Raw genomic sequence first — 18,988 nt, 5'->3', positions numbered from 1 at the left:
CTCTGGTCCACCATAATAACCCATACCATAGTAATCTCCTACATCTTCAGCTTGGAAACCAGTGATTGTAAGAGTGTACTCAGTACCTTATCTACTGCCACTGAATCTAGATGGTGTTCCAGACTGAAGGGTTTTTACTTTATAGATGAGGAGTTTAGGAGCCTGTCCAGGTTTCAGCAGGTACCAACTCATGTCATCATCAATACCGGTTGAACTTGCAACAGCTTTGATAGACACGCTGTCTCCCAGACGAACTGACTTCAATTCATCAGCTTGACTCAGGACACGTTGTGCAGATGACTCTGAACTGGAAACAGTGAATAATTTGCTTTGAGTCGTCACAATAATCCAAAAAAAGGCATTGGAATCGTGTTCCATGTGACCATTAACACCAGTAGACCACAATGAGATGCTGAGAGTTCCTCACCCTGAGTCAGGAGGAACGACAGCATGATCAGCATCTTCCTCATCTGTGGCTCTAAGAAGACTGACTGGACACAACGATGATAACACTGCAGTCTTAGTGTCAGGAACAGTGAGGCTCAACAGCTATGCAAAACACCACTATGGGCAAACACACCTGCTGGGTGTGAAAGAGAGAGAGGAGACAGAGAGAACTTTTATATCTGTTATTTTGCTGTTAGCTATGAGTCATTCCATTCTAGGGGTCAATTATAGGAGGATAACTAAATCATGTATTAAAGGGTAGGTTCACCACCAAATAGAATCATATGTCAGACATTATATTACATCCAAAGTGTTATGTCAAGCTGAGCCCAAATGTTATTTGATTTTAGGATGAACCTCCCGCTGATATACCATCACTCAAATGTTAATAGCCAGGATCCAAAAGACTGCACAAATGAGTAGGCCTACAGGTGATGCCTAGCCTATCAGGAGCCTTACTAACTACTGTACAGTGATGACTCTCATATTTGCAGGTTGATGGTGCCCTCTTGTGCTAAAATGGCGTCATGCTGAAGTTCAGTTCAGACAGAGAATACAGTTATTTGTCAAACAGTGGAAGGGTCAGCTGTTTGTAGAATCCAGACTGGTCCTGTAAGCTATTTTATAGCTTTTTTGACATAAATAACTAGATAGATGTGCAATGACTAGGGCCCTGTGTTTTGGACACTCATGTCACATGACCTGGATTTTAACCTTTGTTTAAAGCTTTTTTCATCAAACTGTCCCCTTTTCTTTTTATGCCAGATGGTCCAGCACCATCCTCAAACAATTTATTTCATTTTTGGTCTAATTCTCATTTTTGGAAAAAGCTTCAAATAAATGTTCAAATCTAGGTCACATGACATAGTCCAAAATACATGACCCTAGCAATAACAGAGAAGTATAAAAGTCACCACTCACCAGATAATAGGAGCATAATGGTTAACTGGACTTTACTGCCGGCAATAAAAATGGAATTTCATCACCTGTTGCTTCAACTAGTTGGCAACAAAGTCGTTTTCTGATTGGTTGTACCTTAATTAAACTCGTCCCTCTCGCTCGTTTGCTTCGCCTGGACCCATATTCCCAACAGCTTGTAGGCACGCACTAATAATTCGGTGTGTAAATGATTTCATATGTTTAAAGTTTGAACGTTTTTCGCTTGTTAAAAATTGACCGTGACATTTTGGTTGGATTTGTGTTTGTGTAGGCTACGCATCCAAACATCAACAACACGGCGCCACCACAACAATGTTTGCCCAACTTCATAACCGCTATGAGGCTTTGTTGAATAAAAATAACTTCGTAACAGATCTCCTAGCAACGGTGGAGGAGAAAACTGGGATACAGAAGAAATATATCGCTTCAGGTAATAGTTTATATTAAATCCACTTGCAATGTACGACTTTGCCAGTTGCTTGATTTATAATACTGCTCTGTCAATGTTGAAACATTGTAACTTCACCCGCTGGTCTAGCCGCTAGTTGACACTCTCGTTTTGCAACGTTGGCTGGTTTGGCAAGGTCAACCAACACATATGACAGTTAATGTGACATGTCATCAAAACAACTAACTAACTAACCAACCAACCAACCTACCAGCAACCGTTGTAGCTTATAAACGGTAACGCAAACTAGCCCAGTTAGGCCTAACACAAACAAACCACAGAAGACGAACGGTGTCACCAGACCAAATATTGTTTTAACGTGACTTGATGACCATATAGGCCTAGGCTGCCAACAAAATGATTGTTCGACACTCATTTGAAATAGCGAAGGTCAGAGAGGCCTAGACTGCAGTTAATCCACTGTTAGTGGTCGATTTAGCTGCTTCTAATGTCTAGCTAGCAGCTGGTCCCTAGCCAAGGAGTGTATATTTACCTCCTACAGAAATACCAACTGCTATGTTGAGATGGCAGATTTTAGGGTGACCTGCTGTCTTCAGTTGAGTTGTGCTCCCTTCAGAGGTTGTGCCTGTCTGTTTGTGCCGTAATGCCTACTCATTCACTGACATTGTTGGCATTGACAAGAGCATGGGCAGATCTGAGACTAGGCTAGTTCTGTTATGTTGTCCTTTTAGGTGTTATTGACAAGGTCTGCCAGTACTGATGTTAATGGAAATGTCCTGCGAGCAATAACATAATTTTACATTGGGCAGTGATGGACTTTCTGTTTACTACTGAACTAATTGGACCTAATATGCAAAAAAGAGTATGTGTGTGTCAATATACCTTAGAGGTGTGTGTGCCTTGGTCTGGTCAGGTATGAAGTGAAATTCTCTATTGCCAATGTGTGTTCAGTACCGGGAGCTCAGAGAAGTTTCCGGCAGGCTATACTATGTCGTTTAGCGCTTCTGGAGAAGGAACCCCAGCCCATTAGTCTTCCATCAACGTCAGAGAGGGACTGTCTGCACTACCACTGCCTGTGGAGGGACTCTGATCACATCACCATTCAGACATGGTGTCCACTGGGCAACCTAAGCTGTTGGGTAGGGGAAGGCACTGGCTAGTCACTATATTAATGATGCCTAGGACTATTGTCATGTCCAAACTAGGGCTCAGGGAAATTCCCAAGGTTGACAGGTCTGCCTATGTAACCCTCTTTACTCTGCGACTTGGCTTTACTCTGCGACTTGGCTTTACTCTGCGACTTGGCTTTACTCTGCGACTTGGCTTTACTCTGCGACTTGGCTTTACTCTGCAAATTGGCTTTACTCTGCAAATTGGCTTTACTCTGCAAATTGGCTTTACTCTGCAAATTGGCTTTACTCTGCAAATTGGCTTTACTCTGCAAATTGGCTTTACTCTGCAAATTGGCTTTACTCTGCGACTTGGCTTTACTCTGCAAATTGGCTTTACTCTGCGACTTGGCTTTACTCTGCGACTTGGCTTTACTCTGCGACTTGGCTTTACTCTGCGACTTGGCTTTACTCTGCGACTTGGCTTTACTCTGCGACTTGGCTTTACTCTGCGACTTGGCTTTACTCTGCGACTTGGCTTTACTCTGCGACTTGGCTTTACTCTGCGACTTGGCTTTACTCTGCGACTTGGCTACTTCAAGCAGCATGGCAATGAAGGACTCTTATAGCAAGGTATTCAAACAGTCTCTTCTGTTTTGCCTGTTATGGGGAATGGGTTTTTGAAGTCTGTAGCGTCCCGGTCCATATGTGGGGAGTGGCAGCATGTTTGTGGATGACCAACACTGGATGCACTCCAAATCAGGAATTTAACAAAACACCATTGACACATTTGAGATTAATTTCAATGTGCCCCATCGTTGCTTTTCCAAATCATAGTTTTGTGACCATATATAGCCTTCTGCCCATAACTGACACTGGTCATCAGTCTTAAAGATCATGAGGTGTATTGATTTTTGGTTAGATTGGTGTATTGTACTATAACTGATGATGCGACAACCTGCAGAGGAAAAGCCTGGTGCCATAGGTCTAAATGATTTCCCTATGCAAGCAGGCGCTAAACCAAACAAAAGCCGTTTTCCTGCTTGCTAGGGTTACAATAGCAGGCAGCAGCTGCTTGTCTCCTTATCTCTGTCCAGCTCTAAAACTCAGATTGAGCCTAGTTTTTCTTACATGGGAATCCATTGTACGTTCGTTGACTGAAATGTTTGAAGGGTTCATTTGACAGACCGTGACGTTCACAGCTGTAGGTTAATGTAGTTGCTAGTTTGTTGGTTTAGGTTAGAGCGGACCAGTATCTGTGGAATCTCACTTCTGTTCCACGGTTCATATTCCACATGGTTACACTAGGTGTCTTATGTACATCAACGTTGAATTTGTCAATGTCAGCGTTTTAATTGTTTCACATGACACCTTGTCCTGTTTATTCATCCAACATCCTGCTCTAACACACACAGAGATGTTTCATTATATGAAGATGCTTTGAAATGTTTCCAGATTGACTGATATCTGGTATGAATCTCTCTGTCTCTAGGTGTGGTCTCTCTGATCAGTCTGTATCTGTTGTTTGGCTATGGAGCCTCTCTCCTCTGTAACCTGATTGGCTTTGTCTACCCAGCGTACCTCTCGTAAGTAGCACCTCAAAACATATCTAACAAGTGGTGTTGTGATGCTCACATCATATGCTCCAGGTGAAGGGTTAAACATAATTTAAATAAATAATTTATTTCCATTCATCACTTGTCCTGTTGTCCAATCAGAATCAAGGCCATAGAGAGTAAGAAGAAAGAGGATGACACTCAGTGGTTGACCTACTGGGTGGTCTACGGATTCTTCAGTGTTGCCGAGGCTTTCTCTGACATCTTCCTCTCCTGGTTCCCCTTCTACTATGCTGGCAAGGTACTTGTGTGTAACATTCAATAAACAGGAGGCCAAAACATCATAGAATCTCCCTCTCTCAATCCCCCTCTCCTACAGTGTTTGTTCCTGCTGTGGTGTATGGCTCCGGTGACGTGGAACGGTTCTGCTATTCTCTACTACCGTGTGGTCCGTCCCGTGTTCCTCAGACACCAGGCTACCCTGGACAGTGTCGTCAACAACCTGAGTGATAAGGCCAAGAACATGGCTGACACTGTCACTAAAGAAGGTGAGGCACAGACACACAAGTTAGATTTATATTCTGGAAATGACATTCCCAGCGCCCGACACCTCAGTTTTCCCCCCCAACATAGCCGAGGCAAATTACTGTTCGAGTAATGGTCACCCACGGCGCGTTCAAATGTAAAGTCACTGCACGTTGAGCTAAAAAATGATCCGTGAGAATCTGACTGCTTCAGAAAAGGCATCTGAAGCAGTCGGACTGCTCCAAACTCTAATTCACATGTAAAGTACAATACTTAGTTATCCCGCATCTCAGCAATGTAAATCTAGCTGTACACACACGGTCACCAGGTCTGTCAGTCAAACTAATAACTAATGTTTTTCTCTCCAGCTGTCAACCAGGCCCTCAAGAATGACAAGAACCAGTGACAGACCAATGTATGACCACAAGCCTCAGACACCTCGACTACACTAAACACACAGAACCACATGTGTAATGTCCCATGATGAAGGTAATGGATCCTGTCACGTGATCAGTTGCCGGTGACCACCCTGCAGCAAACAGAAAAGGGAAAAGGCATTTTCTGCTTTCTAGTCTGTCTTTTTAAGTCGCATGTATCAATCTTATATGAGATTCCGATAATCCAGGCATTGTAGCATCTGATAATCTGCGCAGCATGACTGTTTTTAAAGACTGGTTGGAATGCAACCGGAAGCTTAGGGTAGCCACTACACAATCCATCTGACCTCTAAACAATGTGAATGTCTTCATGTAATCTGAAGCCTACTGCCAGGAAACCCATGTGTGTCGACGTCTGTGAATCAGCGGACTCTCTCTCGACGGAGCCATGTTGACTTCACAAATCCACCCGTAGCCTATTCCCCTTTCACCTACCCCAGCACTAACACACCAGATTCAATAAATCAGATGGTGGGTTAGTGCTGGGCTAGAACAGAAATGTCCCTATATTAATGGATTGGGAAACATGGTACCAGTAGGGCTAATGGAAGTGTCTAGGGAGTAGATGCTAAGGGGTATGTTTGGATGGAGCTGTTCTGAGCTCGGTCATTTCCTACAAAGTAGCCATGTTATTTCAGTCTCTTGTAGCAATGTCTGCAGATCTGTGCCAAAGATGTTTACTCCATCATCTTGCCTGAACAAAATGAATATTTATGTATGTAAACTGAACTAGAAAATATTTGTTTGTTTAGTACGGTCTCTTCTCATTATCTTTAATAAATCAAACTGGAACTTGAGTAATGTGCCGTTTGTACTCTGTTCACGCTTTTCCTCAACTGGAGTCCGTTACACCGTGCCTTTCTCAGTTCTTTAGGAATTCTGAAATATGAATTGATTTCAGACTATTTAGGAAAGATGGCTAACACATTGATCCTCCTTTGTCCTACACCCTATGTTATCAATTCAACTACCACGGAGAAAGGAAAACCAGCAGTACTGCATATGTCAAGGCTGGAGTGGAATAGCCCTGCACCAAGATGTTGAGTTGACCTGTGCACAGTACATTTACTGGTATACAGGAAGTTAAATCATTCGGGATGCGTTTTGATGAACGCTCAGGAGTCTGAATGGGATGGCTCTTGTGTCCATGCTGGGAGTGTCATGTCTGACTAAACTGACAGACTGATAATGGCCACACATACACACTGCCACAGGGACTGTGGTGTTTTCTCTGTTTTGTGTAGTAATGTTGGAACCTGGCAAGTCTAAATGCACTTTCTTTAATCAAACCGTAGAGGCCAGACTGGGGGTGATAGACATGCAATGCTCTGCTAACTCATCCTGTACTCTCTCTCCCTGAGGCTTTTCTCCCCAGCTGTTCCCTTACTCTGGAGACTGCCTTTGCTGTCCATGCACACATGTGTGTGTGTGGTCTTGAGATTCCCTGGGTGACTGTGGTGTGTAGGCCTTGCAGTACTCTAATTCACTGACGGAGGGAGACAAACACTCTTTACAGGTAGTACAGGCTTTAGTTCCAGCGCTGGTCCTGGGGAGATACAGATCAAATCACTATTTAAAGTACATTTAAACATGTCTTAATACGCTTTACAATCCAAATTATAATGTGAAACAAACTGCAGGCATACAGAGTATACATTGACACAACATGAAGGGGCAAGAGAGTAGGCTACAGGGAAATACATGGGGTTAAGACAGCAGTAAAACAGGGAGTTCAGTAGGGTAGGAGTGACAGGCATGAGAAATGGTGGAGTGATCGCAGGGTAGGACATTGGAGTGGATGGATTGGAGGGGTCTGGTGGGCGGGTCAGTGTGTGGACTGGTGGTTGGATCCTGGACCATTGCATTTTATGTCTGTATCCTTGCTTCCCTAACTTTCTGCCTCTCTCACCATCCCCTACTTAGGCTCACAGACTGGTGGCCACCTAAGCGGGGGATGGTGAGAGGCAGAAAGTTAGGGAAGCAAGGATACAGACACAAAATGCTAAAATGTACAGGGTTCAAAGCTTTAGTTCCAGTCCTGGTGACCTGGTCCTGGGGTGCTGCAAACACCACACACTCCATTAGAGGTCGACAGATTATGATTTTTCAACACCGATACCGATTATTGGAGGACAAAAAAAAAACGATGCAGATTTTAAAAAATATATATATATTTGTAATAATGACAATTACAACAATACTGAATGAACACTTATTTTAACTTAATACAATAAAACAAAATCTATTTAGCCTCATGAAACATGTCAAATTTGGTTTAAATAATGCAAAAACAGTGTTGGAGAAGAAAGTAAAAGTGCAATATGGGCATGTAAGAAAGCTAACGTTTAAGTTCCTTGCTCAGAACATGAGAACATATGAAAGCTGGTTGTTCCTTTTAAGATGAGTCTTCAATATTCCCAGGTAAGAGGTTTTAGGTTGTAGTTATTATAGGAATTATAGGATTATTTCTCTCTATACCATTTGTATTTCATGTACCTTTGACTATTGGATGTTCTTATAGGCACTTTAGTATTGCCAGTGTAACAGCTCCCATCCCTCTCCTCGCCCCTAACTGGGCTCGAACCAGGAACACATCGACAGCCACCCTCGAAGCAGCATTACCCATGCAGAGCAAGGGGAACAACTACTCCAAGTCTCAGAGCGAGTGACGTTTTAAACGCTATTAGCGTGCACCCCGCTAACTAGCTAGCCATTTCACATCGGTTACACCAGCCTCATCTCGGGAGTTGATAGGCTTGAAGTCATGAACAGCGCAATGCTTGAAGCACAGTGACGACCTGCTGGCAAAACGCACAAAAGTGCTGTTTGAATGAATGCTTACGAGCCTGCTGGTGCCTACCATCACTCAGACTGCTCAATCAAATCATAGACTTAATTATAACATAACACACAGAAATACGAGCCTTAGGTTATTAATATGGTCAAATCCGGAAACTAATTTAGAAAACAAAACGTTTATTCTTTCAGCGAAATATGGAAGCGTTCTGTATTTTATCTATTGGATTGGCATCCATCAGTCTAAATATTTGTTACATTGCACAATCTTCAATGTTATGTCATAATTCCGTAAAATTCTGGCAAATTAGTTCGCAATGAGCCAGGCGGGCCCAAACTTTTGCATATACCCTGACTCTGCATGCAATGAACTCGAGAAGTGACACAATTTCACCTGGTTAATATTGCCTGCTTACCTGTATTTCTTTTAAGTAAATATGCAGGTTTAAAAATATATACTTCTGTGTATTGATTTTAAGAAAGGCATTGATGTTTATGGTTAGGGACACATTGGAGCAACGACAGTCCTTTTTTGCGAATGCGCACCGCATCGATTATATGCAACGCAGGACACGCTAGATAAATTAGTAATATCATCAACCACATAACTAGTTATTATGATTGATTGTTTTTTGTAATGGATGATCTTCATCAGATGACACTCATAGGACATCATGTTACACAATACATGTATGTTTTGTTCGATAATGAATGTGCATATTTATATCCAAAAATCTCTGTTTACGTTGGTGCCTTACGTGCAGTAATGTTTTGATTCCAAAACATCAAGTGATTTTGTAGAAATACTCATAATAAGCATTGATAAAAGACAAAAGTGCTATTCACAGAATTCAAGATAGTCTTCTTCTAAAAATGCAACCGCTCTGTCAGATTAAAAAAAAAAAAAAAATCTGAGAACGGCGCTCAGAGCCCAAAACAGCCAGAGGAATATCCACCATTTTGGAACCAAAACAAAGTTAGATACAACACCATAAATGTCCACTTACCTTTGATGATCTTCATCAGAAAGCCCTCCCAGGATTCCCAGTTTGACAATAAATGACTGATTTGTTCCATAAAGTTTTAATAATTTATGTCCAAATAGCCACTTGTTGTTAGCTTGTTCAGCCCAGTAATCCATCTTCATCCAGACAAAAACTTGGAAAGTTCCGTTACAGTCCTTTAGAAACATGTCTAACGATGTATGGAATCGATCTTTAGGATGTTTTTAACATAAAACATCAATAATGTTCCAACCGGAGAATGCCTTCAGAAAAGCACAGGAACGAGAGGTAACTCTGTCGGGAGCGCGCGTCATGAGATCAAGGCTCTCTGCCAGACCACTGACTCAAAGAGGTCTCATGAGCCCCTCCTTTATAGTAGAATCCTCAAACCAGTTTCTAAAGACGGTTGACATCTAGTGGAAGCCGTAGGAAGTGCAACTTTATCCATATCTCAATGTGTATTCGGTAGGCCAAGCTTTGAAAAGCTACAAACCTCAGATGTCCCACTTCCTGGTTGGATTTTTCTCAGGTTTTCGCCTGCCATATGAGTTCTGTTATACTCACAGACATCATTCAAACACTTTTAGAAACTTCAGAGTGTTTTCTATCAAATAATAATAATAATATGCATATATTAGCATCGCTATTCATCCAATAGCACGCTATCCATCCAAAAGTGAAAATGCTGCCCCCTATCCCAAAAAGGTTAAATAAAGTTGTAAAAACATTTTTTTTTAAATTAGCGTCCAAAAATACAGATTTTTCGATTGTTATGAAAACTTGAAATCGGCCCTAATTAATCGGCCATTCCGATTAATCGGTCGACCTCTACACTCCATGCCAATGTCCACTCAGAATGTGATTCTTTGAATTTTTTTATGCCAAGATGGCATTCTAGGATCTACATTTTCAAAAGTTTACTGAACTTTGTGTATGGCTGTGGATGATTGGACTCGACCCAAGCAGTTGGCGCCAAAGGACTATTGGGTAACAGTTGAATGGGCTGTGGTTTAAGCATCAACCTCTTTAGCTGGCACCTGAAAGCCTTTACTAACGATACCCAAATCTGACAGCTGACTTTAATTTGAAACTGTGCCTTTAGCAAATAAAAAAGCAATAGGCCTTTATGGTTAGGTCTGATCATGCAGTAGGCTTAGCGACCATTTTTGTTTAATATAAGCTACAGGCTATAAATAAGTGGAGAGCATCTTCAGCACCCCTACTTCCTGCGGCTATGGAGGGACATTGGGATGCAGCTAGAAGGGTCCTTTTCTACAGTTTACTGCCAAAACATATTTAGCTGTTAATTCGGCAATCTGACTAAAGTATGACTTCACTTGATATGCTGAAATAAAAACTCGGTAATTCACGAAACCGTGCCTGGTCCTGCGTTTTCAGACGCTAAAACGTTAGGTCTATCCGTGCGTTTCTGTGTGAGTATGAGTGTTGTGTGATGACGCGATGATCCGCAAGCCATAGAGGGATCGATGGAGACTGGTATAGATGGAGACATACCGATAGAGGGAGGGAAGAAAGACATCGTGGCACTAGAACTGTAATGTATGGGAATATCAAGTAGAGAGAGAAAGAGATAAATATAGCATCAACAACGAGAGAGATAGTGAGAGAGAGAACACGGACTGTGAATTCGCGGACGACAATGAGATTTCTACATGAATAGTATAAAATGCTTTAAAACTCAGCGTTTTGCCTTACAAACGTGTTGTCAGACGACAGCCACTAAAACAGGACTACACATCAAGTTCGGGTATGTAACACTTAACCAGATCCATCTTTTGACAAAACCGTTAGTCTATGTCAGTAAGAGAATGTTGATACTGTGTGGCGTTGCCTCTCTTGGACGGTTACGCACGCGATTCTTGCCTTGGTAAATATGGGGCAGCAATTTTTTGATTGCAAACCGTTCATGTTATTTCTACCATATGTTAAAATTCATCTGTACATGTATGTTGCTGTTACTGCGTCATAAACTGTGTGAATTATCGTCAGGAATGCGCGAGAGGGAGAGAGTATTCTATGCAGGGGTCTAACATGTCTCGTTTTGAGGATTTGGAGGATGTGATGCGCCTGTGAAATTATGCCACCAAAGCGAGATGGCGTTTCTTCTTCCTGTGGTATTTTATGAATGAAGGGGGCAGAGTAGGTTAGCCTGTGATGTCGTATTCTAGACCCACTGACAACAAACGAGGTCGTTTTTAACTCTTACTTTCCCTATAGCATACCCTGTTGCAAGCCCGCGGTGGACATGCATTATTACACACACACACACACACACACACACACACACACACACACACACACACACACACACACACACACACACACACACACACACACACACAGTAGGCTACATTCCACCAACATGATGGCAACGTGACTCACAGTCTGACTAACAGTATGCCAATGCTAAACCATTTTTAATCGCTTCATATTTTCAGGGGGTCCATCTGGACAGTGTATGCTTGCCCGATTAACGTTATGTGTGCTGTTTATGGCAGGCTTTCTTCCATGACTATCCTTGCTGTAAGAGAGAGAGAGTGTGTGTGTGTGTGTGTTTGTTTGTTTGTTCCCGGTCCTTGTGTTTGTTTGGGTTCATAGTAGGAGGGAGAAAGGAGGAGAGGGGGAGGGATGACAGTAATTCCAGTGATTAAGCGTTGTAGTGTAGCAGATGGTAGTAAAGAGGGATTGGACCATGGCTGTGTGTGTGTAGGTGGGTGTTGGAGGAAATGTGTGTGTCATCTTCCATGCCCACGTTATGGTTGCATCATAACCGTTTGTGGACTGAGCTATGATGAGTGGACACATCAGAGTTAGGGTTAGTAATTGTCCTTACTACTGTCCTTCTAGCACAGGGATATGGTGACCAGCAAGGGCCTGAGTTTCTGATGTCCTTTCTAAGAATGGCACATGAGTGCCCTGAAAGTATAATAAACACGTTTTTATGAGTGGCACCTATTTCCTTCAATGTTCATGTGATTTTTGGCTGCACCTCGGCTCACACTGGTTGAAGTGCTGTCTCTGTTCCTCTCTTGCTGTCTGTCTGTCTGCTCCTCTCCCGAGGTCTGTCTGTCCACTCCTCTCCTGCTGTCTGTCTGTCTGCTTCTCTCCTGCATGTCCCCCAGATACTGACCAGCAGGAGCATGGATTGTGTATGTCAGGATCAGCATAGTCTACTATCCTACACTGTGTGTGTGTGTTGTGTGTGTTGTGTGTGTGAAGGAGGCATGCTGCTAAGTTAAGACCTGGGAATTGGGTCAATGCAGACAGTCCAGAAAACAGAGAGGTTAAGCTCAATGATTAGCTGCTAAGCCTAGACCCCTGTAGAGCAATCTGTAACACACACACATGCATAAACACGCTTACAGTCGGGCAAAAAAGTATTTAGTCAGCCACCAATTGTGCAAGTTTTCCCACTTAAACAGATGAGAGAGGCCTGTAATTTTCATCATAGGTACACTTCAACTATGACAGACAAAATGGAGAAAAAAATCCAGAAAATCACATTGTAGGATTTTTAATGAATTTATTTGCAAATTATGGTGGAAAATAAGTATTTGGTCAATAACAAAAGTTTATCTCAATACTTTGTTATATACCCTTTGTTGGCAATGACAGAGGTCAAACGTTTTCTGTAAGTCTTCATAAGGTTTTCACACACTGTTGTTGGTATTTTGGCCCATATCTCCATGCAGATCTCCTCTAGAGCAGTGATGTTTTGGGGCTGTTGCTGGGCAACACAGACTTTCAACTCCCTCCAAAGATTTTCTATGGGGTTGAGATCTGGAGACTGGCTAGGCCACTCCAGGACCTTGAAATGCTTCTTACGAAGCCACTCCTTCGTTGCCCGGGCGGTGTGTTTGGGATCATTGTCATGGTGAAAGACCCCGCCACGTTTCATCTTCAATGCCCTTGCTGATGGAAGGAGGTTTTCACTCAAAATCTCACGATACATGGCCCTATTCATTCTTTCCTTTACACGGATCAGTCGTCCTGGTCCCTTTGCAGAAAAACAGCCCCAAAGCATGATTTTTCCACCCCCATGCTTCACAGTAGGTATGGTGTTCTTTGGATGCAACTCAGCATTCTTTGTCCTCCAAACACGACGAGTTGAGTTTCTACCAAAAAGTTATATTTTGGTTTCATCTGACCATATGACATTGTCCCAATCTTCTTCTGGATCATCCAAATTCTCTCTAGCAAACTTCAGACGGGCCTGGACATGTACTGGCTTAATCAGGGGAACACGTCTGGCACTGCAGGATTTGAGTCCCTGGCGGCATAGTGTGTTACTGATGGTAGGCTTTGTTACTTTGGTCCCAGCTCTCTGGAGGTCATTCACTAGGTCCCCCCGTGTGGTTCTGGGATTTTTGCTCACCGTTCTTGTGATCATTTTGACCCCACGGCGTGAGATCTTGCGTGGAGCCCCAGATCGAGGGAGATTATCAGTGGTCTTGTATGTCTTCCATTTCCTAATAATTGCTCCCACAGTTGATTTCTTCAAACCAAGCTGCTTACCTATTGCAGATTCAGTCTTCCCAGCCTGGTGCAGGTCTACAATTTTGTTTCTGGTGTCCTTTGACAGCTCTTTGGTCTTGGCCATAGTGGAGTTTGGAGTGTGACTGTTTGAGGTTGTGGACAGGTGTCTTTTATACTGACAACAAGTTCAAACAGGTGCAATTAATACAGGTAACGAGTGGAGGACAGAGTAGCCTCTTAAAGAAGAAGTTACAGGTCTGTGAGAGCCAGAAATCTTGCTTGTTTGTAGGTGACCAAATACTTATTTTCCACCATAATTTGCAAAGAAATTCATTAAAAATCCTACAATGTGATTTTCTGGATTTGTTTTCCTCATTTTGTCTGTCATAGTTGAAGTGTACCTATGATGAAAATTACAGGCCTCTCTCATCTTTTTAAGTGGGGGAACTTGCACAATTGGTGGCTGACTAAATACTTTTTTTGCCTCACTGCATATACATACACACACGCACACTAAGTCCATCTTAATGTCGGAGAAATCTGTTGAATTGATGGAATGAAGGGATTGTTGTCTAGAACTGGGATGAAGACAGGTTCTACAAACAAAGCTTTCTAATGTGAAATATATATGCGGGACACCAAGATTTTAATGCTCATTTCCTCTGTTTGCATCACTCTCCATCACACCCATGCAAAGACACGCACATGCATGCACACCCACAGAGAGAACGGATGAAGCATTGAAGCAGTGTGTGACTAGATGTGAACAGGAGAAACCCAGTCAGAGTTTGGTTCCATTCTATACTTCCGTATGGAATTGTGTGTGTGTGTGTGTGTGTGTGTGTGTGTGTGTGTGTGTGTGTGTGTGTGTGTGTGTGTGTGTGTGTGTGTGTGTGTGTGTGTGTGTGTGTGTGTGTGTGTGTGTGTGTGTGTGTGTGTGTGCGTGCGTGCGTGAGAGAGAGAGAGAGAGAGAGAGAGAGAGAGAGAGAGAGAGAGAGAGAGAGAGAGAGAGAGAGAGAGAGAGAGAGAGAGAGAGAGAGAGAGAGAGAGAGAGAGAGAGAGAGAGAGAGAGAGAGAACCAAGGGTGTGTGTGTGGAGCTGCATTCATTCTTAGGGGCGACTTGCACATACACAAAAAGTTGACAGGTGTGTGTGCGACAGACAGTCAGTCTCTCAGGAAGCTAACCACTGAGACTGTCAGGCACACACACGGGAGAAGATGAGAGGAGAGATGAGGAGAAGAGAGAGACAAATGCTGAGTAGAGGAGTATTGGTCTGTGCCAAAGTGATCTCCTAATGTAGAGTTGGCTGGGCTGGTCCAGGCTGGTCCAGATGCATTTACACTATTCATTCATTAAAGCACTCTATCCTTCCATCTCTAATCATCAGAGAAGGGGAGGAAAGAAAGATGGTCCGAGTGAGACAGTCCCATTTGGTAAGAGTGTCATCAATCTCTGTGCCCTCGTGTCAAGGACGGAAGTGTGTGTGTCTGTGTGTCGTGTGTGTGTGTGTGTGTTCGCGTGTGGTGTATGTGCGTGTGTGTGTGTGTGTGTGTGCGCGCGCACGGGCACCTTTAGACTGAAATTCCCACATTGGTCCATAAATATTAGTATGTCTGCACCTAGTGGTGTTGTTCTAGATTGAAGTGGGATTGTAATTCCAGTGTTGTCATTTGGTGTCAGAGGTCCTTATAACAGGGTTTAGCCCCAGAGCTATTCAATAATACACATGCACACACACACACACATACTGCCAAGAATGCAGAATAGTATTTGAGGAATAGGTTCAAATACAGAACGATGAGTTGTGGTGAGTTAACGGTAGTTCAAAGCTTTTGTTTCATCAGGGATACCCCCTTGTCAGTACACGTATCTGTCTCTACCTGGGGTCAGTACATGTGTCTGTCTCTACCTGGGGTCAGTACATGTGTCTGTCTCTACCTGGGGTCAGTACATGTGTCTGTCTCTACCTGGGGTCAGTACATGTGTCTGTCTCTACCTGGGGTCAGTACATGTGTCTGTCTCTACCTGGGGTCAGTACATGTGTCTGTCTCTACCTGGGGTCAGTACATGTGTCTGTCTCTACCTGGGGTCAGTACATGTGTCTGTCTCTACCTGGGGTCAGTACATATGTGGCTGTCTCTACCTGGGGTCAGTACATGTGTCTGTCTCTACCTGGGGTCAGTACATATGTGGCTGTCTCTACCTGGGGTCAGTACATGTGTCTGTCTCTACCTGGGGTCAGTACATGTGTCTGTCTCTACCTGGAGTCAGTACATGTGTCTGTCTCTACCTGGAGTCAGTACATGTATCTGTCTCTACCTGGGGTCAGTACATGTGTCTGTCTCTACCTGGGGTCAGTACATATGTGGCTGTCTCTACCTGGGGTCAGTACATGTGTCTGTCTCTACCTGGGGTCAGTACATGTGTCTGTCTCTACCTGGGGTCAGTACATATGTGGCTGTCTCTACCTGGGGTCAGTACATGTGTCTGTCTCTACCTGGGGTCAGTACATGTGTCTGTCTCTACCTGGAGTCAGTACATGTGTCTGTCTCTACCTGGAGTCAGTACATGTATCTGTCTCTACCTGGGGTCAGTACATGTGTCTGTCTCTACCTGGGGTCAGTACATATGTGGCTGTCTCTACCTGGGGTCAGTACATGTGTCTGTCTCTACCTGGGGTCAGTACATGTGTCTGTCTCTACCTGGGGTCAGTACATGTGTCTGTCTCTACCTGGAGTCAGTACATGTGTCTGTCTCTACCTGGAGTCAGTACATGTGTCTGTCTCTACCTGGGGTCAGTACATGTGTCTGTCTCTACCTGGGGTCAGTACATGTGTCTGTCTCTACCTGGAGTCAGTACATGTGTCTGTCTCTACCTGGAGTCAGTACATGTGTCTGTCTCTACCTGGGGTCAGTACATGTGTCTGTCTCTACCTGGGGTCAGTACATGTGTCTGTCTCTACCTGGAGTCAGTACATGTGGCTGTCTCTACCTGGGGTCAGTACATGTGTCTGTCTCTACCTGGGGTCAGTACATGTGTCTGTCTCTACCTGGGGTCAGTACATGTGTCTGTCTCTACCTGGAGTCAGTACATGTGTCTGTCTCTACCTGGAGTCAGTACATGTGTCTGTCTCTACCTGGGGTCAGTACATGTGTCTGTCTCTACCTGGGGTCAGTACATGTGTCTGTCTCTACCTGGAGTCAGTACATGTGTCTGTCTCTACCTGGAGTCAGTACATGTGTCTGTCTCTACCTGGGGTCAGTACATGTGTCTGTCTCTACCTGGGGTCAGTACATGTGTCTGTCTCTACCTGGAGTCAGTACATGTGTCTGTCTCTACCTGGGGTCAGTACATGTGTCTGTCTCTACCTGGGGTCAGTACATGTGTCTGTCTCTACCTGGGGTCAGTACACGTGTCTGTCTCTACCTGGGGTCAGTACATGTGTCTGTCTCTACCTGGGGTCAGTACATGTGTCTGTCTCTACCTGGGGTCAGTACATGTGTCTGTCTCTACCTGGGGTCAGTACATGTGTCTGTCTCTACCTGGAGTCAGTACATGCAGTACATAACTCTCTCTCTCCTCTCTCTCTCTTCTCTCTCTCTCGTTTTAATACCTGTGCCCAGGCAGTAGGGGGCAGCATGCCTGAGCAGAGTAATGACTACAGGGTGGTGGTGTTTGGAGCGGGGGGAGTGGGGAAGAGCTCCCTGGTCCTACGCTTTGTTAAAGGCACCTTCAGGGACACCTATATTCCCACTGTGGAGGACACCTATCGACAGGTGAGACAGGGACACCTATATTCCCACTGTGGAGGACACCTATCGACAGGTGAGACAGGGAGAGGAGGAGGAGAGGAAGGAAGACCGAGGCTGCATCTGGAACAACCTAATCCCTCTTTAGTCCACTACTTTGACCATGGCCTGAACATAGTGCACTTCAGAGAATAGGGTGCCGTTTCAGACAAAACGATGCACTGACAGGTAATCAGGGATGGGCAGTAGGCCAACTGCTTTATCTGATGTATAGACATAATGACCATATATAGTGTGTCCAGAGGGCTATTTTATCCACTGATCTGATGCACCAAGTCAAATGATACAACTTAGTGATCAAAAGAGCATTGAGTATAAGCAATGTTGTTTTTCAATGAGTGATCATGTATTATCCTAATGATACTAATTGTGTGTGTATGTTTGTGTGTGTCTACAGGTGATCAGCTGTGATAAGAGTGTGTGTACGCTCCAGATAACTGATACAACAGGCAGTCACCAGTTCCCTGCCATGCAGAGGCTGTCCATATCTAAAGGACATGCCTTCATACTGGTCTACTCTGTAACCAGCAAACAGTCACTGGAGGAACTCAAGCCTATCTACCAACAGGTGTGTGTGTGTGTGTGTGTGTGTGTGTGTGTGTGTGTGTGTGTGTGTGTGTGTGTGTGACAGTGTGTGTGACAGTGTGTGTGTGTGTGACAGTGTGTTGTAATCTCTCCTTGTGTTCTCCAGGTGATAGCCATAAAGGGGAACATAGAGGCCATCCCCATCATGTTGGTGGGCAACAAGAGTGATGAGACCCAGAGAGAGGTGGAGACTAAAGATGGAGAGGCACAGGTCGGTAACGTTAAACATCTGAAATGTTAAAAAATAATACATCTGACCTGGGTTCAGTAGAACTACATAATGCACATTATGTAGTTCTACTGAACCATCTCAAAGTAGTTGATTTGTATATTTTTACCCAGGTCTGGTATTGTATATTTTACCCAGGTCTGGTATTGTCGGGCCGATTACTGTAAAGCAAATTCCCTTTCTACTTTCTCCTGTTAATAACAATAATCAAATGAATCCTATTGATAATCCTACTGTGTGGTCTTCAAGGCGACCACGTGGAAGTGTGCGTTCATGGAGACGTCAGCTAAGACCAACCACAACGTGACCGAGCTGTTCCAGGAGCTGCTCAACCTGGACAAGAAGAGAAACATGAGTCTCAACATCGACGGGAAACGGTCCGGAAAACAGTCCAGAGCTGAGAGACTGAAGGGGAAATGTAGTGTCATGTAGAGAGGAGGAAAGGAGAGAGGGATGGAGGAAGGGAGGAAGGAAGGAAGGAAGGGAGGTAACAAGGAAGACAGAAAGTGTGAGGATAGAAGAGAAGGAATGGGAGAGGGAGAGAAAGAGAAGAGAGTGAAGAGACCTCAGGACCACTGGTGGGTTCTATACCTCTCTGTCTCCCTATCCTCCTCTCTCATCTCCTGTCTGCCTGACCAGGGTC

The 18,988-nt window shown here is 44.0% G+C and overlaps 2 protein-coding genes across 3 annotated transcripts; both read left to right on the top strand.

The window, feature by feature from the left end:
* Positions 1-1,382: 1,382 nt before the first annotated feature.
* Positions 1,383-6,219, top strand: LOC118377643 (receptor expression-enhancing protein 6-like). The gene is made up of 6 exons (XM_035764588.2): positions 1,383-1,565; positions 1,658-1,816; positions 4,397-4,490; positions 4,623-4,761; positions 4,840-5,008; positions 5,354-6,219. The coding sequence occupies exons 2-6, from the start codon at positions 1,699-1,701 to the stop codon at positions 5,389-5,391; spliced, it is 558 nt and encodes a 185-aa protein (XP_035620481.1). The 5' UTR covers positions 1,383-1,565; positions 1,658-1,698; the 3' UTR covers positions 5,392-6,219.
* A 4,230-nt stretch (positions 6,220-10,449) lies between these two features.
* LOC118377649 (GTP-binding protein Di-Ras1-like) lies at positions 10,450-18,784 on the top strand. 2 transcript variants are annotated; one of them, XM_035764594.2, is made up of 5 exons: positions 10,450-10,990; positions 17,350-17,498; positions 17,929-18,099; positions 18,223-18,327; positions 18,595-18,784. In XM_035764594.2, the coding sequence occupies exons 2-5, from the start codon at positions 17,361-17,363 to the stop codon at positions 18,775-18,777; spliced, it is 597 nt and encodes a 198-aa protein (XP_035620487.1). In that variant the 5' UTR covers positions 10,450-10,990; positions 17,350-17,360; the 3' UTR covers positions 18,778-18,784. The 2 variants fall into 2 exon arrangements, with proteins under 2 accessions (XP_035620487.1, XP_035620486.1); XM_035764593.2 differs by having other exon boundaries at positions 10,451-10,990; positions 17,346-17,498.
* Positions 18,785-18,988: the final 204 nt, after the last annotated feature.

The sequence above is a fragment of the Oncorhynchus keta genome, chromosome 37 (genome assembly GCF_023373465.1).
Source record: "Oncorhynchus keta strain PuntledgeMale-10-30-2019 chromosome 37, Oket_V2, whole genome shotgun sequence".
NCBI lineage: Eukaryota > Metazoa > Chordata > Actinopteri > Salmoniformes > Salmonidae > Oncorhynchus > Oncorhynchus keta.
Note: the sequence above shows the minus strand (reverse complement) of the source record. Positions and strands in the feature narration are given on the sequence as shown.

What these genes read in the sequence shown, in the direction of transcription:
- LOC118377643 (XM_035764588.2), top strand. Translation starts at nt 1,699, where the DNA reads ATGTTTGCCCAACTTCATAACCGCTATGAGGCTTTGTTGAATAAAAAT. An exon ending in GTCTACCCAGCGTACCTCTC is followed by an intron (nt 4,491 to 4,622) that starts GTAAGTAGCACC and finishes TTGTCCAATCAG; the next exon opens with AATCAAGGCCATAGAGAGTA. An exon ending in TGACACTGTCACTAAAGAAG is followed by an intron (nt 5,009 to 5,353) that starts GTGAGGCACAGA and finishes TTTTCTCTCCAG; the next exon opens with CTGTCAACCAGGCCCTCAAG.
- LOC118377649 (XM_035764594.2), top strand. Translation starts at nt 17,361, where the DNA reads ATGCCTGAGCAGAGTAATGACTACAGGGTGGTGGTGTTTGGAGCGGGG. An exon ending in TGGAGGACACCTATCGACAG is followed by an intron (nt 17,499 to 17,928) that starts GTGAGACAGGGA and finishes GTGTGTCTACAG; the next exon opens with GTGATCAGCTGTGATAAGAG. An exon ending in CTAAAGATGGAGAGGCACAG is followed by an intron (nt 18,328 to 18,594) that starts GTCGGTAACGTT and finishes GTGGTCTTCAAG; the next exon opens with GCGACCACGTGGAAGTGTGC.